The following is a 17,592-nucleotide window of genomic DNA, read 5'->3' as shown; positions in this document are numbered from 1 at the left end:
AAATCTGGGCAGGTGTGAAAAAGATGACACTTCTCACCTTCTTACTGGGAGAAGTTTAGTGACTTTGAAAGGAGCTCCTGAGAGACAGTTATGGAGGTTGTTCAGAGGGAGGTCAGCTGTGTCTCTGTTATTAATGACTGCTGAGCTTCTCTCTGACCATGGCCTCTCCTTCAGGATGCCATTGAGGCCATTGCAGAAAGTGCTTTTAAAACATCTCCGTACCCTGTGATCCTGTCCTTCGAGAACCACGTGGACTCGTGAGTATTTGGTGATTGGGAGAATTGTTTGCTGTGTCCAGAGCAGAAAACACACAGGCAAGAGCTGCTGGGTTTTAAGTGAGTGCTGAGCTGAAGTGAAGCATTAATTGAGGTTTCTGAAGCAACTGAAAGTGGATCAGAGCTGAAAGATGAGCCTTAACCTGCAGAGTGGGGTGATCACAATTGTGCAGCCTTTTACCTTGGGGTTGCAGAGTATGAACATGGGAGTTGGCTTGGGAATGGGACCTTAACATCTGCATAACTGAGATGGTGTTCTGGGTAGAGGACATAGACATCTTTTGTTCATACCAAACTCTGATTTTGGGCATTTGCTTTCCTCTTCACTTCTGCCTGATCTCTCTTAGGCCCAAGCAGCAGGCAAAGATGGCCGAGTACTGCCGAACAATTTTTGGAGACATGCTGCTGACAGAACCACTGGAGAAATACCCGGTATGAGGGAGCTGGGGCAGGAGGCCACTGGGGAGACCTTTCTGGAAAACTTGGTCACTCCTGGTGCTGGGAGGTGTCACAACAGACACAATGCCATGGACATGGGTCCTGGTTCGTAAGGATAAGTGGAAAACTCTTGTTTAGCGCTCTGTCACCTGAGGGGCTCTGGGCACTGAGCTCTGGGTGGCCAGGATGTACCAAGGGTACCAGGTGTGTTCCGTACATGACTCTGGTCCAGCTCTGTCTGCCAGCACTTGGAAACAGGAGCAAAGGCCTAATCCTGCTTCTAGCCTGGAAATATTCCCTTCCAGGCATAGGTGGGCAGGTCAGTGTCATGTGCTTGGAATAGCTGAAGAAAGATCCCCCTCTGCTTGACCTCAGCCTTCATCTTACCTGTACAACAGGTATTTCTGTGGGCCCAGTGACACCTTTGGTGACACAACTACCCTGCCAGGAGACATGGTTTTAAACATGTGAGCAGGATCTGTTTTCTGCAGGGCACAAGGCAGATCCTTGGGGTGCAGACAGGAGGGACAGCTGAAGCTCCTGGCCCAAGCATCTGTTTGAAAGCACTGAAACCCAAAGATGAGCTGGAAAGAAGCAGTGAGCCAGCAGCAGCTGCCCACTGTCCAGCCCCATGTCCAGGCAATAGGAACAGAGGGATGTGGGGGGGGAACAGTTCAAGAGATCAGCTAAGTTATTTACAGGCCTTTGCTGTCTGTGCAGTCTGTCACATGTCTTTGTCTTGAGCCACCTCCTCTGGGATCTTTTTTAAATCTGCTGCAGGCAGTATTTAAATCTGCCCTGAGTACTGACAAGGGACTGAGGATCTGGGATATAATGAGAGATGTAGGTGGAATGGGAAGCCAGAGGTGTGTGGATGCCTTCAGGCCATCTAGGTGGTTTTTTTAGCAAGATGGGTGGCTAGGCAGCATGGCAGAGCCTGAGAGGTGCAAAATGCTGGTCTGAAACCACGGGTGAAATCTTAGGAAAAGTCTGCATTAATCTAGTGGGATATGCTGGCAAATGGAGGAAATTGGGAGTATAGTGGCTGAGAGATGTGTCTGTGCAGTGGCAATTGGCCAGGGGGACGGGAGAGGTGAGTGTTTGAATTCTGTGATGAAGTTTATCTGTTGCAGCTGAAGCCAGGAGTTCCTCTGCCAAGTCCTAAAGATCTCTTAAGGAAAATCTTGATTAAAAACAAAAAGAACCAATCTATGTCTGGGAAGAGGCAGAACTCTTTGAAGAAAGGGAGGAACGTGGAACTAGAAACCACTGAGCAGCCAACCTCTGTGGATGCTGAAGATACTGGTATGTCTGAAGGGAAGGGGGACTAATAAAACTGATGGGCAAAGCCTTCTAAATGGCTCAGTACTTGGTGAGCTTGGGACAAGCCAGCACTAGTCATTAAATCAGTTATTCTAAGCAGCAGCAGAAAATTGGAAGAGAAATTAACTCTTCAGTATACTTTGAACACTTAGTCCAAGCAAAAGAGACGATCATTTACCTGCCCATCATCCCTTAGTGATCCACTGATACACTCTGGCTTTTGGGTTGAGGGAAGGGGAATAATTTGTTACTGCTTGTAGCTCTCTGATAACCACAAATTCACCACAGCTTAGTTCTTCACCATGAGGGTCTTGGCGATTCATAAAACCTTCAGCCCCTGTCACCTCTTGGGCTCAGGGCCCCTGTGGTAGAACAGTCCCTGTCACGGTAAGAGCACAGGAAATCATGTGAGGACAAGGTGAGCACCACTGCAGAACACCTGGAAATGGGCATTTATTCCTACAAGTGTATGTGTCCTTGGAGGGGAAACAGCCCAGTGATTGTTGCTCCTGAGTGTGAGGGGAGCCTGCAGCAGGAATGGTTTGGTCTCTTGGGTGTGCTCATCCTCAGTGTCCCAGTTCATGTTTGGATTTGGTCAATAAAATCGTAGGATTCTTCCCCTCAGTGTTCCAGCATTACTTGGTGGTGAGGTTTGGCAGAGCCCTCCACTGCCAGCAGCCTGCAAGGTCCTGTTTGTGTCCTCCTGATCCATATCACTGATGAGGGCCTGTGTGCTTAGTCTGGGCAGGTGATATGGCTGAAGAGGAGCCAGAGGAAGAGGATGAACAGCTCAGAAATCTGGATGAAGAGGAAATTAAAAAGATGCAGTCAGATGAGGTACTGTCACCACTGGTTCTTTTCCTTTTCTGTTTGGATTTTTGCTGGCTTCTATTTTTCTCTGGGGCCTCACCCTATTGAATAGAGATGAACCTGAAGTGCAAAGGGGAATGAACCTGTGGGAGACTTTCCATCCCCCACACAACAAGACTTTTGCAGGAAAAACTGAAAAGGAGAAATTTTGTTGCAAGCATAAAGAATGTGGCAGAGGAGTTACTGCTGACTGTGCATGATTTGGAGATAACTGTTTGCCTTGGGGGTGTTGGAGACGCTTAGCCTTGGTCTGAGAAGTTGTTACTGTGCTGCTGCTGAAGGGGGAGGGAGGAGATCAGCATTCCCTTGAATAAAAGGTATATTTCCAGTTTCCATCTCCCTGGTATCCTTTGGAGAGGAGGAAAAACAATATCCCTGTTTATCCCAGACTCCATGTTCTGAGGGATCAAAGAGATCCTGGGCTTTGTACATCCTCCTTGGAACCTCTCCATGTGCCTTGATTCTGTTTTTGCCCAGCCACCTGGAGATCCTGTGCCCTTGCCCACCATGGAGCTGTAGGACTGGGAAGCCAGAGAAACTGGAGCACTCTGGTCAGGACAGCTGCCAGAGCTCTTTGACTGGGAGGCCCCAGTGCAGTTTGTTTCATCTCCAGGGAAGGTCTCTTCACTTGTTTCCTTTTGGATTGTTCTCTGCTCAGGGCACGGCTGGCCTGGAAGTGACGGCGTACGAGGAGATGTCCAGCCTGGTTAACTACATACAGCCCATCAAATTCAACTCCTTTGAGGTCTCTGCCAGTAAGTCAGGCTCAGTCCCTTTGGAATCCAGGCCAAGTGCTTCCTGCCTCCATCGGTCCCCGTGCAGAACAGGGACTGGGCGTGCCTTGCTCCTAAATGCAATCTCCTGTTTCTAGAGAAGAACCGGAGTTACATCATCTCTTCCTTCACTGAGACGAAGGCTTGTGATCTACTGAGCAAGTTCCCCATGCAGTTCGTAGAGTATCCTTTTGGCAGCCTTTTTCCAGTGCCACTGGGTGCTTGGAGTGTGAGGGAGATTCTTGACAGGATGCATCCTGCTGTAGCCAATGTTAAGGCTACCAGATGCTTGTCCTTAAGTGAAAACTGTAAGGAGCCTGAGCCTCCCTGGGGTCTTGTCTGGAAGGCTCTGAGCATTTGGTAGCAGAGCTCCAACAGTTTTTATAATGGGAATATGTGGGCTGGCCCCAGGGCACAGCAGGAACAGTCGCGACTTGTTTCCTATAGAGCCTGTAGATACAACAAGTGGCAGATGAGCCGCATTTACCCCAAAGGCACCCGGATGGACTCCTCCAACTACCAGCCCCAGATGTTCTGGAATGTTGGCTGCCAGATGGTGGCACTCAACTTCCAGACCATGGGTGAGTGTCAGGGTGTGCTCCAGCCTCCAAGCAGGTCAGGTCAGGCACTGCTGGTGCTCCTGGTTCCTGTCTCTTTCTTTTCTGCCATTTCTCTGGTCATTATTCCACGTGCCTTTTCCCAAAGTGCTGTTCTCTGCTGATTTGATCTCCCACAGACCAATAGCACTTTTCCATGCCCAGCACAGACCTGGCATACACACACACACACACACACATGTGGACTGCTGTCATCCTGTGTCCGGGTACTGTCCCTGGCTGTCCTGTTCCACGACATCACACTGAATCATATCCATGAGGGCACCTGCAGCTCCTATCCCCCAAGATGCTACCTCTACAAGGCAGAGGCAGAGCTCCATCTGGCCACAGCACTGATGTGTCTGTGCCATTATTTCCAAGATTTTGACCTGACCAGGGAGGAAAGGCCTTTTCCTTGCTGCATAACCACCATAAGAAGGAAAGAAAAGCCTTGAGAGAAAGCTGTACCTTACCCCTCTTCCTTTCTCACAGGGCTGTGTTATGTGTAGAGCATGGGAGACAAAAGGGAGCGAGTACAAGGTTGGTTCTGAAGAGGATGACAGTGCAGGTTAGGTGCAGCAACCACCAGGCAGTGTCCTCAGTAGTGTCAGACAGAAGATGGACTCAGAGGAGGCCCAAAATGAAAGGGGGAAGGAGCAGAGGAGCTTAGACAGTTATTCCCACCCAAAAATAGCAGGTGCTCCTTAAAGCAGGTTTTAATTTAGTTCTGCCCATGACTTAAGGTGCAAGCGCAAGCAAACCACTTCCCTTCCATACAACAGCTGCTATAATATTTTTCCCTGTAGGGTGCTGAGAGGCTTAATTAGTTTTCAGGATGGCTTTGCGAGCCATGGGCTGGCAGGGGCTGGAAGCTTCCGGCAGCTTTCAGCTCCCTCATAGCACACAGGCTGCCTGTCCCTCCCAGCCCTGTCTCACTGTGTTGCTCTGCTCTCAGATGTCCCCATGCAGCAGAACATGGCCCTGTTTGAGTTCAATGGGCAGTGTGGGTACCTGCTCAAGCACGAGTTCATGCGGCGCTCCGACAAGCAGTTCGACCCCTTCTCTGTGGATCGCATTGATGGGCTGGTGGCCACTACTGTCTGTGTCACGGCAAGTACAGCCTGGGGACCCTGTCCTGTGTCACCCAGGGGGACTCTCAGTGCCACATGAACCCGTGGAGTCCTGTGGGAAACTGTTACTGTGGCAACTCCCAGGCTTGTCACTATTTTAAATTAATCATAATCAAATGAAAATGGAAAATGAGCATCTGCTGTGCAGAGGCAGCCAAGGCTGTGCTGGTAGGGAGAGAGGAAGTGCTGAAGCAAGAAATAGAGGTGAAAGTAAAAGAAAAGCTGGAGCAGAAAAGCTTTTTTGGGGTGGGACAGTGACATAAGGGTGAAGGAATGGGTGGGTCCCTCTGTTTTATTCTTCCCAGCATGTGAATTCTGTTTCTGTTGTTCGCAGGTACTCTCTGGTCAGTTCCTCTCGGACCGCAGCGTGAAGACCTACGTGGAAGTGGAGCTCCTTGGGCTGCCAAGGGATGCCAAGCGCAAACACAGAACCAAACTGACCTCCACAGCCAACTCTATTAACCCAGTGTGGAAAGAGGAGGCTTTTGTTTTTGAAAAGGTGAGAATACTGGATAGTAATTTAGGCAGAGAATCCTTAAAGCTCCTGATGGCCATGAGCACTGCCTTGGGAGAGGTCAGTGCCAGCAGAAGGGACTTCCCTCTGGAGACCTCAGGCCTGGCTTTGGACACTCTCAGGTAACATCCAAACAACAATATTCAAAACAACTCTGCATCAATATTTCCCAGAACAGACAAGGGGTAGCTGGGAGTGGTTCTGGAGATAACAGGCAACCAAAGTCTCCCCTCTATGATGCCCCCTTCAGACCAATCAGTTTGGAAAACTTCCAGCACCAGAAAGGAACTGAATTTCTGTGGTTAAACTGTGAATGAGAGTAACATTGAGAGTAACAACAGCCAAACTGGAGCAGTAATGGGACCAGTTTTCAGTTGTGCCAGAACATGGAAAGCTTCCCTGTCTCTTCCCAGGAATTCAGTGATCACCAGTCCAGCTGCAGGGCACAGGGAAGTCAAGTACATATTATACAATTCATCTGTCAGCCACAGTATGAAGCTACAGATATTTTTCAGCCTACTTAGCTAAAATATCCTCCTTTCAGAAATACTCTTGAGGTTTCACTCGTGGCAGAATAATTTTGAATTCATTTTATGGCACAAGAATACAGGGAAGGAGGGAGTCAAAATCCTTTATTAGCAATGTTACCATGTTTGCTATCCATCCCAGTTCATTCCAGTGAGTTCTTCCTGGAAGCAGTGTTTTGGAGGGTTTGTTGCCCTGTTTTTGTCTTTTGGTAACCTGTGATCCTGGGCAGGCTGAGAAGCCTGCATTTGGTGGAGTTTCTGGGCATTCAGCTATGATGTCTACGATAAATTGTGCTCCTAAATTACAAGATGCAGAAATAGACAGTGCCATCCTGGCAGAGATGGAATTATTTGGTTGGAAGGAGGAGGATGCTGCAATCAGGAGTTAGAGGTGAGGACACTGGTGCCTTACTCTGCTTTTCCCTTAGATCATGATGCCCGAGTTGGCATCTCTCAAAATTGTGGCTTGGGAAGAAGGAGGAAAGTTCATTGGCCAGCGTATCATTCCCATCATTGCAATGCACCCAGGTAAATCAGTGAAAACTCCTTCAGCTTTTGAGCCCTTCACACCTGTCCAGTGGGAGCTGCATACTTTGCTCTTTAATCTCCGTGCCCACAGGCAGTGGAACCTTCAAATCTGTCTTGTTATAGCCTTGGCTTTTTCCCCTGATATACTAACCATGACCTCCTGTAAAGAGGAGCCTTGGGCTGCTGGAGCAGACAGGGAGGGACAGGAAGCCACCAGCTCAGCTCCCTCCTCTCTCTGCCCCAGGCTACCACCACGTGTGCCTGCGCAGCGAGAGCAACATGCCGCTCACCATGCCCGCCCTCTTCGTGTTCCTGGAGATCAAGGACTACGTGCCAGATGCTTGGGCAGGTAGGGAGTGCTGGAATGTGGGGGGGATGCTTCTGGCCTCCTCCAAACTCTGATTCAGAAGCATTTTTCCAGCCTGGGAAGTGCTTTCCTGCTACACCCTCAATTCCTTGTCAGGGTGGGACTTGAGCACATGCCAGCATCCTGTCATGGCTTTGCTGCCTTGGGAAGAGCATGGAGGCTCCCACTGCCGCTGTGCCTGGCTCCCACCTGAGGTGCAGTGCAGGTGTACCAGGCTCCAGTGTGGAATGGTTCAGCCCTACATTTGTTTGGAGGTAGGGAGAGGTTTCCTTGCAGAAACAGGTGACATCTCTCAGGGGCTGCTGAGAACAGGGGCTTTAGGGAGGTTTTAGGAGTGATGCTCTTCCCTGCTGGAGGAGAAGGGAGGTTCTTGCTGGTACTGAGATATGGGGGACCTTCCTCTGAGAAGGGTCAGAGCTGGATGTGACAGAAGCCTCACCAGAGAGATGAACTGTCATGACCAAACCCAGAGTGCAAGAGCATCAGCCACAGGAGCTCTTGTGAATAATTCTCATGTTTGCTCTCTCCTCCCCTGTGTTCATACAAATGAACTTTATTCACTGGGGAAATCCTGAGAAATTTGGATTATCACATTTTTATTAAAAAGATGAGGTTTATACAATGTTGGGCTGGAATTGGAGCAGGGAACTGAGCAGGTGGGAGAAATCTTAACTTGGCCCTGGCTTTTGGAAGCAGAGTTCCCACAATCACTTCACTGCCCTGAACATCAGTTGTGAGCCATGGCCTTGGGCTGGGACTGAGGTGAAAGATGTTCCCTTCCTCCCTCCCTTGTGCTGTCAGGGAGACTTTGGCTACAAGCAGAGAATACAAACTATTCCTTCTTCACAGTGTCCTGCACTGGGCAGCGAAAATGAGTCCATGAGTTGTTTGCTATCTGAGCAAAGCCCTGCTCTCTGTTTACAGATCTCACTATTGCCCTCTCCAACCCCATCAAGTTCTTCAACCTGCAGGATAAGCGCTTGGTGAAGCTCAAGGATACCTCGGGGGAAGTGAGTTTTTCCAGGTTCTGTTCTCTAGAGCACCTTGCATGGATTCAGCTTGAAAAAATGGAGTTTTCATTTACCTCTGGTTTTTGTTTTAGAGGCCTGGCACACAAACAAACCTCTCATCTGCTGAGACTAACGGGGTGGCAGGCTTCACTGGGAAACCCAGCATTCCTCCCTCTAACGGGTCCACAGGTAAGTTTCCAAGGGTTTCCAAGCATTTAAGCATCTTGGCAGCTTAATTAATTCTTCTGTACTGACACCAACATCCTTCACACGGGCTGTGTTCTGATGAGCTCTCCTCTGTCCATTTCCAACCTGAACATCCAAGATGGGACAGTAACAGGAACTTCTTTTGGGATTTCAGGAGCAGCAGTGTTCACCAAGGATGAAGCCATGTTAGAAGTAATGCAGATGGCAGGTAACTCCTCATGCTGGTCACCTGGGCTAAGGCCCTGCCTGTCATCTTACATTTCCAAATTAAAAAGACATGTCCCAACCCTCCTGGTGTAGCCAGCACTAAAGATAAATCCCAGGAATCTTGGGGCTCCAGGGCAGGTTTCCTTCAGCACACCTGTACTCCCTGTGCAACACGTTGTTCACCTGTTTCCAGGGGCCTGAATGCAGTGTGATGCCAATTCCTGCAAATTGTGCCTCAAAACTCAACTGAAGGCACAAGAGGAAACCTTTTTCACTCAGGATATGTTGCAAATAACTGTTATGTACATTGCTTTTTTTAGAAGTTATTCCTTAAGAGAAGTGTTCACTAGGACAGAATATGTACCTGGGGAGAGGCATCCCAAGGTGTGGAGCAGAGGGGACTCTGGTTTGGATGTGGTGATCAAGGGATCAGTTGACTCACTCCAAGCCTTGGGAAGGAGCTGGCACGGTTCAGTCTTTTTATTTTGTGTTTCAGAGCCTGAGACAATCACCCTTGCTGAGCTGCAGCAGAAGAAGCGCTTCCTGAAGCTGCTGAAGAGGCAGGAGAAGGAGCTGAGGGAGCTGGAATGGAAGGGAAGCAAACAGAGGGAGGAGCTGCTGCAGAAATACTCTGCGCTCTTTTCAGAGCTGGCCTGTCCTGGGGCCAAGAAAAGGACAATATGCACAAGGAAAACACAGAAGAAGAGGTAACCACAGCCTGGGGGTGACCTTCCCAAACCAAAACAAGGATCCCCAGGGAAACATGGCCTTCCCTTCTCTGCAGGTAGATGGAGCAGGGCAGGCATGTGCATGTCCCTGGGTTGTTCTCACTGAGGGTGGGTGGGAAGGTTGGGATTGTATTGGCATGGCGAGAAGCAGCATGGCCCCTGTTTCTGTTCTGCAGGAGTGTGACCCCAAGTGATGCTGGTACCAGTGCAAATCCTGTAAAAGCAGCAGAGAGCATTGATCGCCACTGGCTCGTGGAGCTGAGGGAGAGGCTGGAGAGGGACCTCATCCACCTTGGGGAGGAGCACCACAATCGGATCCGAAGCAAGAAAGAGCAGCATGCTACCGAGGTGAGGGCTGTGAGTGTCACCTGAAAACGTATCCTGGGACAGCCCCCAAAATCCCAAGTTATTCACTAAATTGAGCTTGGGAATGTGGGCCCAGAACACACCTGACACATTATCCACACCAGGTAACTGAGAATGAAGACATGAAGCTTATTTGTTAGAAGCCCTAAAAATCCTGCAGAACCATTTTTTAAAACAAGAGTAGCGTTGCCCTGGAGCGCATCACACTTCATCTGCTCCAGCTCTTCTGATGCCTTAGCATGGAGTTAATGTAGTGTTTAGTGGCTTCACACCTTTCCAGGTGCCACCTCTCCAGGAGCCTGGGAGCTGGGGTGATGTGGGGGTAGGCTGAGGTTTCACCAGTGGCACCACCAGATCATGTTCTGCTGTTTGTCTTGGTGGAAGTCAGAGTCCAGGTGAGGGGAGTCCTGCAGGCTGAGCTCAGCCAAGGCCAGAAGGAGCCACGGTGGTGCCTGGGGACAGAGTGCAGGCCATGGGATGGTGGTGATGGTAAATCCAGCATATGCTATCTGTTCCAATGAAAGGGGAGTGATTCCAGGCTTGGGAGGCCTTTTCCCATTAGCGTTTTCTGAAGGAATTTGCACTGATACATCTTAAATCTTCAGTTCCCTGGTGCACCTTAGGCTTGACATGCCTCTTGCAAGCTGTGTGTAACCCTGAGAGGAAGATTAACACTTGGGCACTGGCTCACCTAGGAATCAGATTTCTTACCTGGGAGAGGAGCCAGGGATGAAACCTTCCTGTCTCACAAGTGCAGTCCACTGGCACAGTGGGGCCAGCATGTACAGCTGAGCTCACTTCTGTGCCAATGTTTGCTCTGAGTCTTGGGGATTCAGAATTTGTTGCTCCTGGAATTCAATGTAGGGAGGTGTACAGCTGACTTGGGTGCAACTGAATACAGATGGGGTGCAGTGTCTCATCCTGGTTTGTTCCCTTTTGGTCTTGTGTTCATCCCTTAAACAGCAAGTTGCCAGGATCCTGGAGCTGGCCAGGGAGAAGCAGGCAGCTGAGCTGCGGGTGCTGAGGGACACGTCGGAAAGGTAAAGACGGCAGTGGAATCACAAATAATGCCAGGTTCTGCTCCGGGCAGCACTTTCTGCTGGATCACACAGCTCTGCTCTGCAGCCAGGGAGGGAGGATGGGGAAGAGGTGGTGTTCTTTTCCTTTGGTGAGAAATTGAGGCAGGGGGATATGACAGGGGATCTCACACAGTGGTATGGGGGGAAGATGCCTCTTGTGATCCCCAGAACAGTGTTCCTGCCAGGAGGCACCAAGCAGGATACAGAGTTCCATCTGCAGTGAACAGGCTGGAGCCACTGATGGGGAAGGATAGGAAATACACTGCTGGTCCCTGGCTGCCACCTCTGTCTCTTGCAGTCAGGACCTCACATTAATCCCTTCCAGGGACTGATCCACTCTGTCTTCTAAGTGAATTGAGCATCTTGGCTCCAGTATTTAAGCAAACTGGCAGAATCAATTGACCAATTTCTAGCCAGACATGCATCCATTTGTTCTTGCAAGAACTTTGTTCTGAAGCTAAAATCCTCATTCATTCCTACTTCCCATTAAATCCTGTCTCAGTCTTTAGTTGCAAATTTGTGTAAAACTGCCTCTTTTTGTGTCCTGTCCCAAGCCAGAGTCTCTTTACTCAGCTATTGAGCATATTCAGGCAAGTCTAAGGAAACAGGTGAGTAGCCAGGTAATGGTTTGCTGACAGTAGGATGTCATTAGTACAATCATATCTCCCTGGCTGGGAGAAGCTCCAGAAAGATTTCAAGATCTGGAGCAACAGGCAATGAAATGGCAGGAATAAATATAAAATAATCTGAATGGAAAACCCTAGCGATAGCCCATCAGTGCAGTGGTGTTGGCACTCAGCTGCTGTAGATGTTCTTCATTCCCAGCTCTGCAGTGGTCAAGAGGATTTAGGGAATTGTACAGGAAAACAACAAACAAACAAACAAACAAAACCAAAAAAACAAAAAAAAAAAACAACAACAAAAAAAACACCACCAAGAAAAGAACCAAAAACCAAAAAAAATTGAGTCAGCCTTGTGCCACTGGATCCATCTGCATAGCACTGTCCCCATCTCAGTGTGCCATCTCAAACAAATAAAGTCTTTGAAAGAACAAGAAGAACAGCCAGCACTAGGGAGGAATTTGTGCACAAAAAGGAATTAAATGGGACAGCTAGGAGAACATATATTTGAGGGAATGTGACAGGAATGTGTAAATCATGAATGGTCTGGAAGAGGGATGTGATTGCTCACTGTTTCTCGTTGGAAAGAAGGGTGGGACATCCAGTGAATGTCTTGGGTGTGTCTGCCACATTGTGTATAAATTAAGTACTGTTCCTCTCACAGCAAAGAGCTGTGAAATCCAAAAGTAAGGGTAAACTCTAAAGTATGAATGACATCATGGAACATGATACATGCATAGATACTGGAGGATAGACTGGAAACTGGGAAGGTGGAGGAGGGAAAATTTCCCGTAGACTTTTTCTTTCTTACACTTGCGTTTAGCATGTGCTGCTTCCACTGCTGGGCCAGGACACGTCCTGACTCAGGACTTAAAATATCCTTGAGACTCCAGGCCTCCTGCTGCACAGTCTCTCACATTTGGCGTTTCTGGACAGTGGAGCACTCCAGAGAGCTGTGGATGGAGAACTGCTCTGCTGTCTGGGGCTGGTAACCAGGCCTGTATCTCCTCTCTTCTCTCCACAGCAACATTAAAGACATTAAGAAGCGGATGGAGGCAAAGAGAGTGGAGCGGGTCCAGGCCATGCTGAGGAATACCAGTGACAAGGCTGCTCAGGAGAGGTGCGGGAGTGGATGTTCCTGGGCTCTGTCCATGCAGGATGCAGGGTCTCCTGCTGACTTGGAAGATAAAAAAGTAGAATTTTGCATCCAGTTATTTGCCTTATGGCTCAGCCAACTCTGAGTGGTGTTTTATTTATCCTTCCTAAAAGTACAGCAGCTTCTCCCTGTGGTAGGACAGGGCGGGAATGTAACACACCTGTTGATCAGCATAATACTGATCAGTACTATACTGGGTTTTAGTACAAATGGGTTTTATGGAAGGAAAAAAGCTGGATTTTACAGGGCTTTATAATTTTCTTTAAAGGTTGAAGAAAGAAATTAACAATTCCCACATTCAGGAAGTGGTGCAGACAGTCAAAAGGGTGAGTTTGGAGGGGGTCAGGCTGCCCCAGCAGCTCTGGGCTCTGCAGGGAGGTGGCCAGGGGAACTCAGGCAGTGTCTGGGGCATTTGTAACCTGCGGCTTCAGAACAATGGGAAAGCCTGACAGGAGGAAAGACACCTCAAGGACCCCAGAGCTGCCCTTTGAAGACCCAGTGTCAGACAAAGCTGAATCCATATCTGTCAGTGAATGTCAGCATTTGAGTCCATTTGTCCATCTGTGTCTGTGCATGTGTCTGAGTAGCCATGTGTCCACCTGCATCTGTGTGTCTGTCTGTGTCTCTATGTGTGGGTCTCTGTCCATACTTCTGTATTTTGAGTCCATGTGTCTGTGTTGTGTCCATGTCTGTGTGTTTGGGTCACTGTCTGTGTCCCTTTGTGTCTGTATATGTCCCTGTGTCTCTCTCTCTGGGTATCTGAATGTGTATGTCTGTGGGTCCAGGTGTCTGCATGCCCACCTGTGTCCATGTATGTCTTTGTGTCTGTGTGTATCTATCCATTTGTTCATGTGTGCCTTTGTCTGTGTCCATGTATGTCTGATCTGCCAGTGTGTCCGTGGGTGTGTTTGTGTGTTTCCATATACCTGTGTGTCAGAGATACTTTGTGTCAGTGTGTGTCCATGCATCCAAGTGTGTGCGTATGGGTGTGTCTGCCTTAGGGTGAGTCTCTCTCCACTTGTGTTCATGTGTGTATCCATGTATGTCTGTGTTTATCCGTGTGTGTGTGTGTGTCCATGTGTCTCTATATCAAGGAATCCTTGTGTGTGTATCCAGGGGTGTGGGTGTTTATCCCTCTGTGTCTGTGTTCCTGTGACTGGATGTCTGTCTTCATGCACCAAGTGTATCTGTTCATGTGTCCAAGTGTGGGTGTGTCTGTGTGCATCTGTACGTGTCTGGGTGCTGTCTTTATGCCAGCCTTTGTCCCTCTGTGTCCCTGCATGTCTGTGGCTGTGTCCACATGTCACTCTACTCCTGTGTGCATGTCCATGTAGGTGTCCATGTATCCATGCAGGTGTCTCTTTCTGTGTGTGCATGAGCCCGTGTCTTTGTGAACCTTTGTGTCTGCATCCACGTTTGTCTGTCCTTTTGTCCAGGAGTGTCTTTGTGTTGCCTGTGTCCCTGAATGTATGCATGTGGCTGTGCCATAGGGGAGGTGTGTGTCCCGGTGTTTGTGTGTCTGCTTGTCTCTACATCTGTGTCTATGTGTGTCTGTCAATGTTTGTGTTTGCATGTGTGAGTCTGTGCGTCTCTGTGTATGTCTGAGTGTCCATCTGTGTGTCCATGTCCAGGTGTCTGTGTCCATCTCTATGCATGTCCTTCTGTGTGTGTCTGTGTGTCTGTGTCCAGGTGTTTTTGTGTGTCCAGGTCTGTGTGTGTCTATGTCTGCATTCTGGTGAGAGTCTGTGTGTCCATGTGTCTGTCTGGGTGCCTGTGTCCAGCCGTGTGTGTCTGTGTGTGTGCCTCTGCCTGAGTGTATGTTCATGTCTGTGTGTCCATGCACCTATGTGTGTCCTTGTGGTGGTCCATGTGCATCTGTTTGTCCACATCTGTGACCATGTGTCTCTGCCTATGTCCCCATGCCCGAGTGTGTGTATGTCTGTGTGTCAATGTGGCTGTATCCAGGTGTTTGTATGTCTGCATGTTCCTGCGCCTCTGCCTAGGAATGTGTGTGTCCATGTCCATGTGTCTGTCTGCATGTCTGCCTGTGTCTTTGTCCATGTCCTTGTGTGTGTCCGTGTATCTCCCTGTGTCCATGTTTGTGTCTGCCTGTGGCCATGTGATGACATTTGAGTTTGTGTCCATGTGTCTGTGTCTGTCTGCATGCATCCCTGTGTTTCTGCGTCTGTGTCTGTGCCTGTGTCCCTGTGTGTGTGTGTCCTTGTCCGTGTGTCTGTGTCCATGTGTCCACTTGTAGCAGTATGTCTGCCTGTGTCAGTGTGTATGTGAATCTGTATCCTTGTCCATGTATGTGTCCATGTCCTGTGTCTGTGTGCGTGGCCCCATGTGTCTCCGTCCATGCCCATAGTCTGTCTTTATAGTGTCTGCCTATGTCTGAATGTGTGTCTTTGTCCATGTATCTGCTTGTGTCTGCATCCTGTATCTGTCCATGTGCCGGTCTGTCTGCATCCATGTGTCTGTGTCCATATGCATGTCCATTTATTTGTCTGTGTGCTTGTGTGTCCGTGTGTCTGCATCCGTATCTCTCTGCCTGTGTCCATTTCCATGTGTGCCTGTGTCCCGTTTCTCTGTGTCCGTTTGTGTGTCTTTGTGTCTGTAGTTCACATCCAGGGGGGTGGGTGTGTCGAGGTGTGTGTCTGTGCCTCTATGTCCCTGTCCACGTGTGTGTCCACATCTGCCTCTGTCTGTGTGTCCATGTGTCTGCTAGCGTCCGTCTCTCTGCTTGTGCCTCTGTGTCTGCCTGTGTATGGCTGTGTGTGCATCCATGTGTCTGCCCATGTTTGCCTGTCTGTTCAAGCGTCTGCCTGTGTATGTCCGTGTGTCTGCTTTTGTCCATGTATATGCACACATCTGTGTCTGTATCCGTATCTGTCCATCTGTCTGCCTCTCTATGTCTGCATCCTATCCATCTGTCCCTGCCCATATCTGTCTGTCTGTGTCCATATATCTGGTTGTGTCCATGTGACCATGGGTCTGCCTGTGTCTGTCTGTATCCGTTTGCATCCACGTGTCTGCCTGTGTCCATGTGGCTATATTTGTGTGTCCCCATTTTTGTGTCCATGTCCTGTGTCCATACACATGTCTGTGTCCCTCTGTGTGGCTGTGTCCAGCTGTCTGTATCCATCTCCATCACTGTTGCCATGCCTGTGTGTCCGTCTCTGTGTGTCCGTGTCCATCTGTTCCTGTGCCTAACTGTCTGTGTGTGACTGCGTGTATCCCTGTGTGTGTCCAGGTGTCTGTCCTTATGTAAGTCTGTGTATCCATGTATCTCTGTGTGTGTCCCTGTCCCTATGTCCCACGTGCCCATATGCACTCAATCTGCCAGCTGTCACGGTGTCCCTGAATCCAGGCTACTGCTGCTGGCCCACCCTGCTAGGCTGAGCTTAGGCTGTCCAAAGCCCTTGCTGATAAAACTGGTACCTGAGGGGGATTCATTTATTCTTTTTAAAGGTGACAGAGAAGACTGGCAGGTTCCAGCAGAAACTGGAGGAGAAGCAGGCAGCAAATCTTCAGTCCATCAAGGAGAGAGAAAGCCAGGTAAGGACAACATTTAGGGTCAGGGCTGTTCTGTGGCACAAGAAGTCCAAACCCCCAGAGAATCAATCTTGATGGCCACCCTGAGCCCACCCATTCCCACAGGGTGAGAAAGTGGATAAGAGGGCCCACACAGACCCCAGAAGGACCAACAGCTCATCCCAGAGCTCCTGGCCTCTCTGCTTGGCTTCAGTGTGTGGGAATGATCTGATTCTCCATTTGCAGCTCCAGCAGCAGGTACGGGTGGAATATGAGGAGAAGTTGAGAGCTCTGAACATGGAGGTTCAGGAGATGGTGAAGAACTACACCAAAGCCAGCTTTCCTGGAGAGTCACAGACTGGGAAGGAAGCAGGTCAGAGCATTCCTGAGGGAGAACAAAGGTCTACAGACCAACTGGAAGGAAATATCCCAGTGGCAGAGGTGTCCAGGCTTACACTGGCAATGACTGAGCCCTCAGGAGCTGGAATGGATGTGGAGATAGAAGAGAGCATATTCTGAGATGAGGCCTTTCCTTACTGTTCGTTGCGAGAAGCTATATGGTGAAGTAACAACCAGCTTCACAAACTACTGCCATCCCTTTCCATTCTGGGGAGCTCCTGAAATCCTTCAGGAATGTACTACATTATCCCAGATATCTGGAAGCAGTCTGGAGAGCTCATCCTTCAGAGTACTTCACCCTCTGTCTTCCCCAGCCTGAGCTCTGAGGTATTTCAGCAGTGGGAAAGGGCCTGTGCCTACAGACCAACTCCCTGTTGGCATCACAGCAGCAGCTACAGGAATATTTACTTTGCATTCAGAACAGTTTTTAGAGTCAGTTCCCTCATCATTGCTCACATCAGTCTATCTCCTCCTAACATCTTCCACATGGTTCAATGAAACAGCAATAAACAAACCTAAACACTGATACAAAGAGACACCACAGGTAGGGAGGGGGGTGGAAGGTGGGCTCAATCACAGCAAACCACACCATGCTGTGCATCCTACAAGAAAACAGTTACACCTGAAGCTGCATTAATAAACAATTACAAATGCTGCTATAAAACAAACCAACCCCCAGGTCAAGCAGGTATGAGACAGCATGTTCCAAGCCTAGTCTGAACACCCAACAAGAGTCCACATCTCCCCAGTGGTGTCACTAGAGTACTGGAATTATGGATTGTACATTTCTGAGTTATTTATTTTCTAAATAAAAATAAAACATAGCAGTTCTTAACCAACTGAGTCACTTGTTACTTAGCTGCAGTTAGTGTGTGTGTGTGTCTGTGACGCTGTGTGTGTCCGTCTCAATGTCTGTGTCCAGGTGTATGTGTAGCTGTATCCCAT

General features: G+C 49.1%; 1 protein-coding gene across 6 annotated transcripts in view; it reads left to right on the top strand.

Moving 5' to 3' along the window:
* The window catches only part of PLCB2 (phospholipase C beta 2), a 36,900-nt gene extending 19,418 nt beyond the window's left edge, over nucleotides 1-17,482 (top strand). Inside the window, exons 12-32 of one of the 6 annotated variants that reach the window (XM_053944424.1) lie at nucleotides 175-257; nucleotides 623-707; nucleotides 1,847-2,018; nucleotides 2,776-2,873; nucleotides 3,565-3,661; nucleotides 3,778-3,862; nucleotides 4,136-4,260; nucleotides 5,231-5,385; nucleotides 5,740-5,904; nucleotides 6,875-6,974; nucleotides 7,219-7,323; nucleotides 8,266-8,351; nucleotides 8,444-8,540; nucleotides 8,713-8,766; nucleotides 9,262-9,472; nucleotides 9,670-9,841; nucleotides 10,823-10,899; nucleotides 12,583-12,678; nucleotides 12,983-13,040; nucleotides 16,186-16,272; nucleotides 16,495-17,482. In XM_053944424.1, coding sequence (XP_053800399.1) covers nucleotides 175-257; nucleotides 623-707; nucleotides 1,847-2,018; nucleotides 2,776-2,873; nucleotides 3,565-3,661; nucleotides 3,778-3,862; nucleotides 4,136-4,260; nucleotides 5,231-5,385; nucleotides 5,740-5,904; nucleotides 6,875-6,974; nucleotides 7,219-7,323; nucleotides 8,266-8,351; nucleotides 8,444-8,540; nucleotides 8,713-8,766; nucleotides 9,262-9,472; nucleotides 9,670-9,841; nucleotides 10,823-10,899; nucleotides 12,583-12,678; nucleotides 12,983-13,040; nucleotides 16,186-16,272; nucleotides 16,495-16,767 — 2,481 coding nt within the window. In that variant the 3' untranslated portion in view covers nucleotides 16,768-17,482. Of the gene's footprint in view, nucleotides 1-174; nucleotides 258-622; nucleotides 708-1,846; nucleotides 2,019-2,775; nucleotides 2,874-3,564; nucleotides 3,662-3,777; nucleotides 3,863-4,135; nucleotides 4,261-5,230; nucleotides 5,386-5,739; nucleotides 5,905-6,874; nucleotides 6,975-7,218; nucleotides 7,324-8,265; nucleotides 8,352-8,443; nucleotides 8,541-8,712; nucleotides 8,767-9,261; nucleotides 9,473-9,669; nucleotides 9,842-10,822; nucleotides 10,900-12,582; nucleotides 12,679-12,982; nucleotides 13,041-16,185; nucleotides 16,273-16,494 lie in introns of those variants that run through there. The other 5 variants (XM_053944425.1, XR_008431283.1, XR_008431282.1 and 2 more) reach the window with 5 other exon arrangements.
* Nucleotides 17,483-17,592: the final 110 nt, after the last annotated feature.

This window comes from Vidua chalybeata, chromosome 6 (genome assembly GCF_026979565.1).
Source record: "Vidua chalybeata isolate OUT-0048 chromosome 6, bVidCha1 merged haplotype, whole genome shotgun sequence".
NCBI classification, from domain to species: domain Eukaryota; kingdom Metazoa; phylum Chordata; class Aves; order Passeriformes; family Viduidae; genus Vidua; species Vidua chalybeata.
This window is presented reverse-complemented; position numbering and strand designations above follow the sequence as displayed.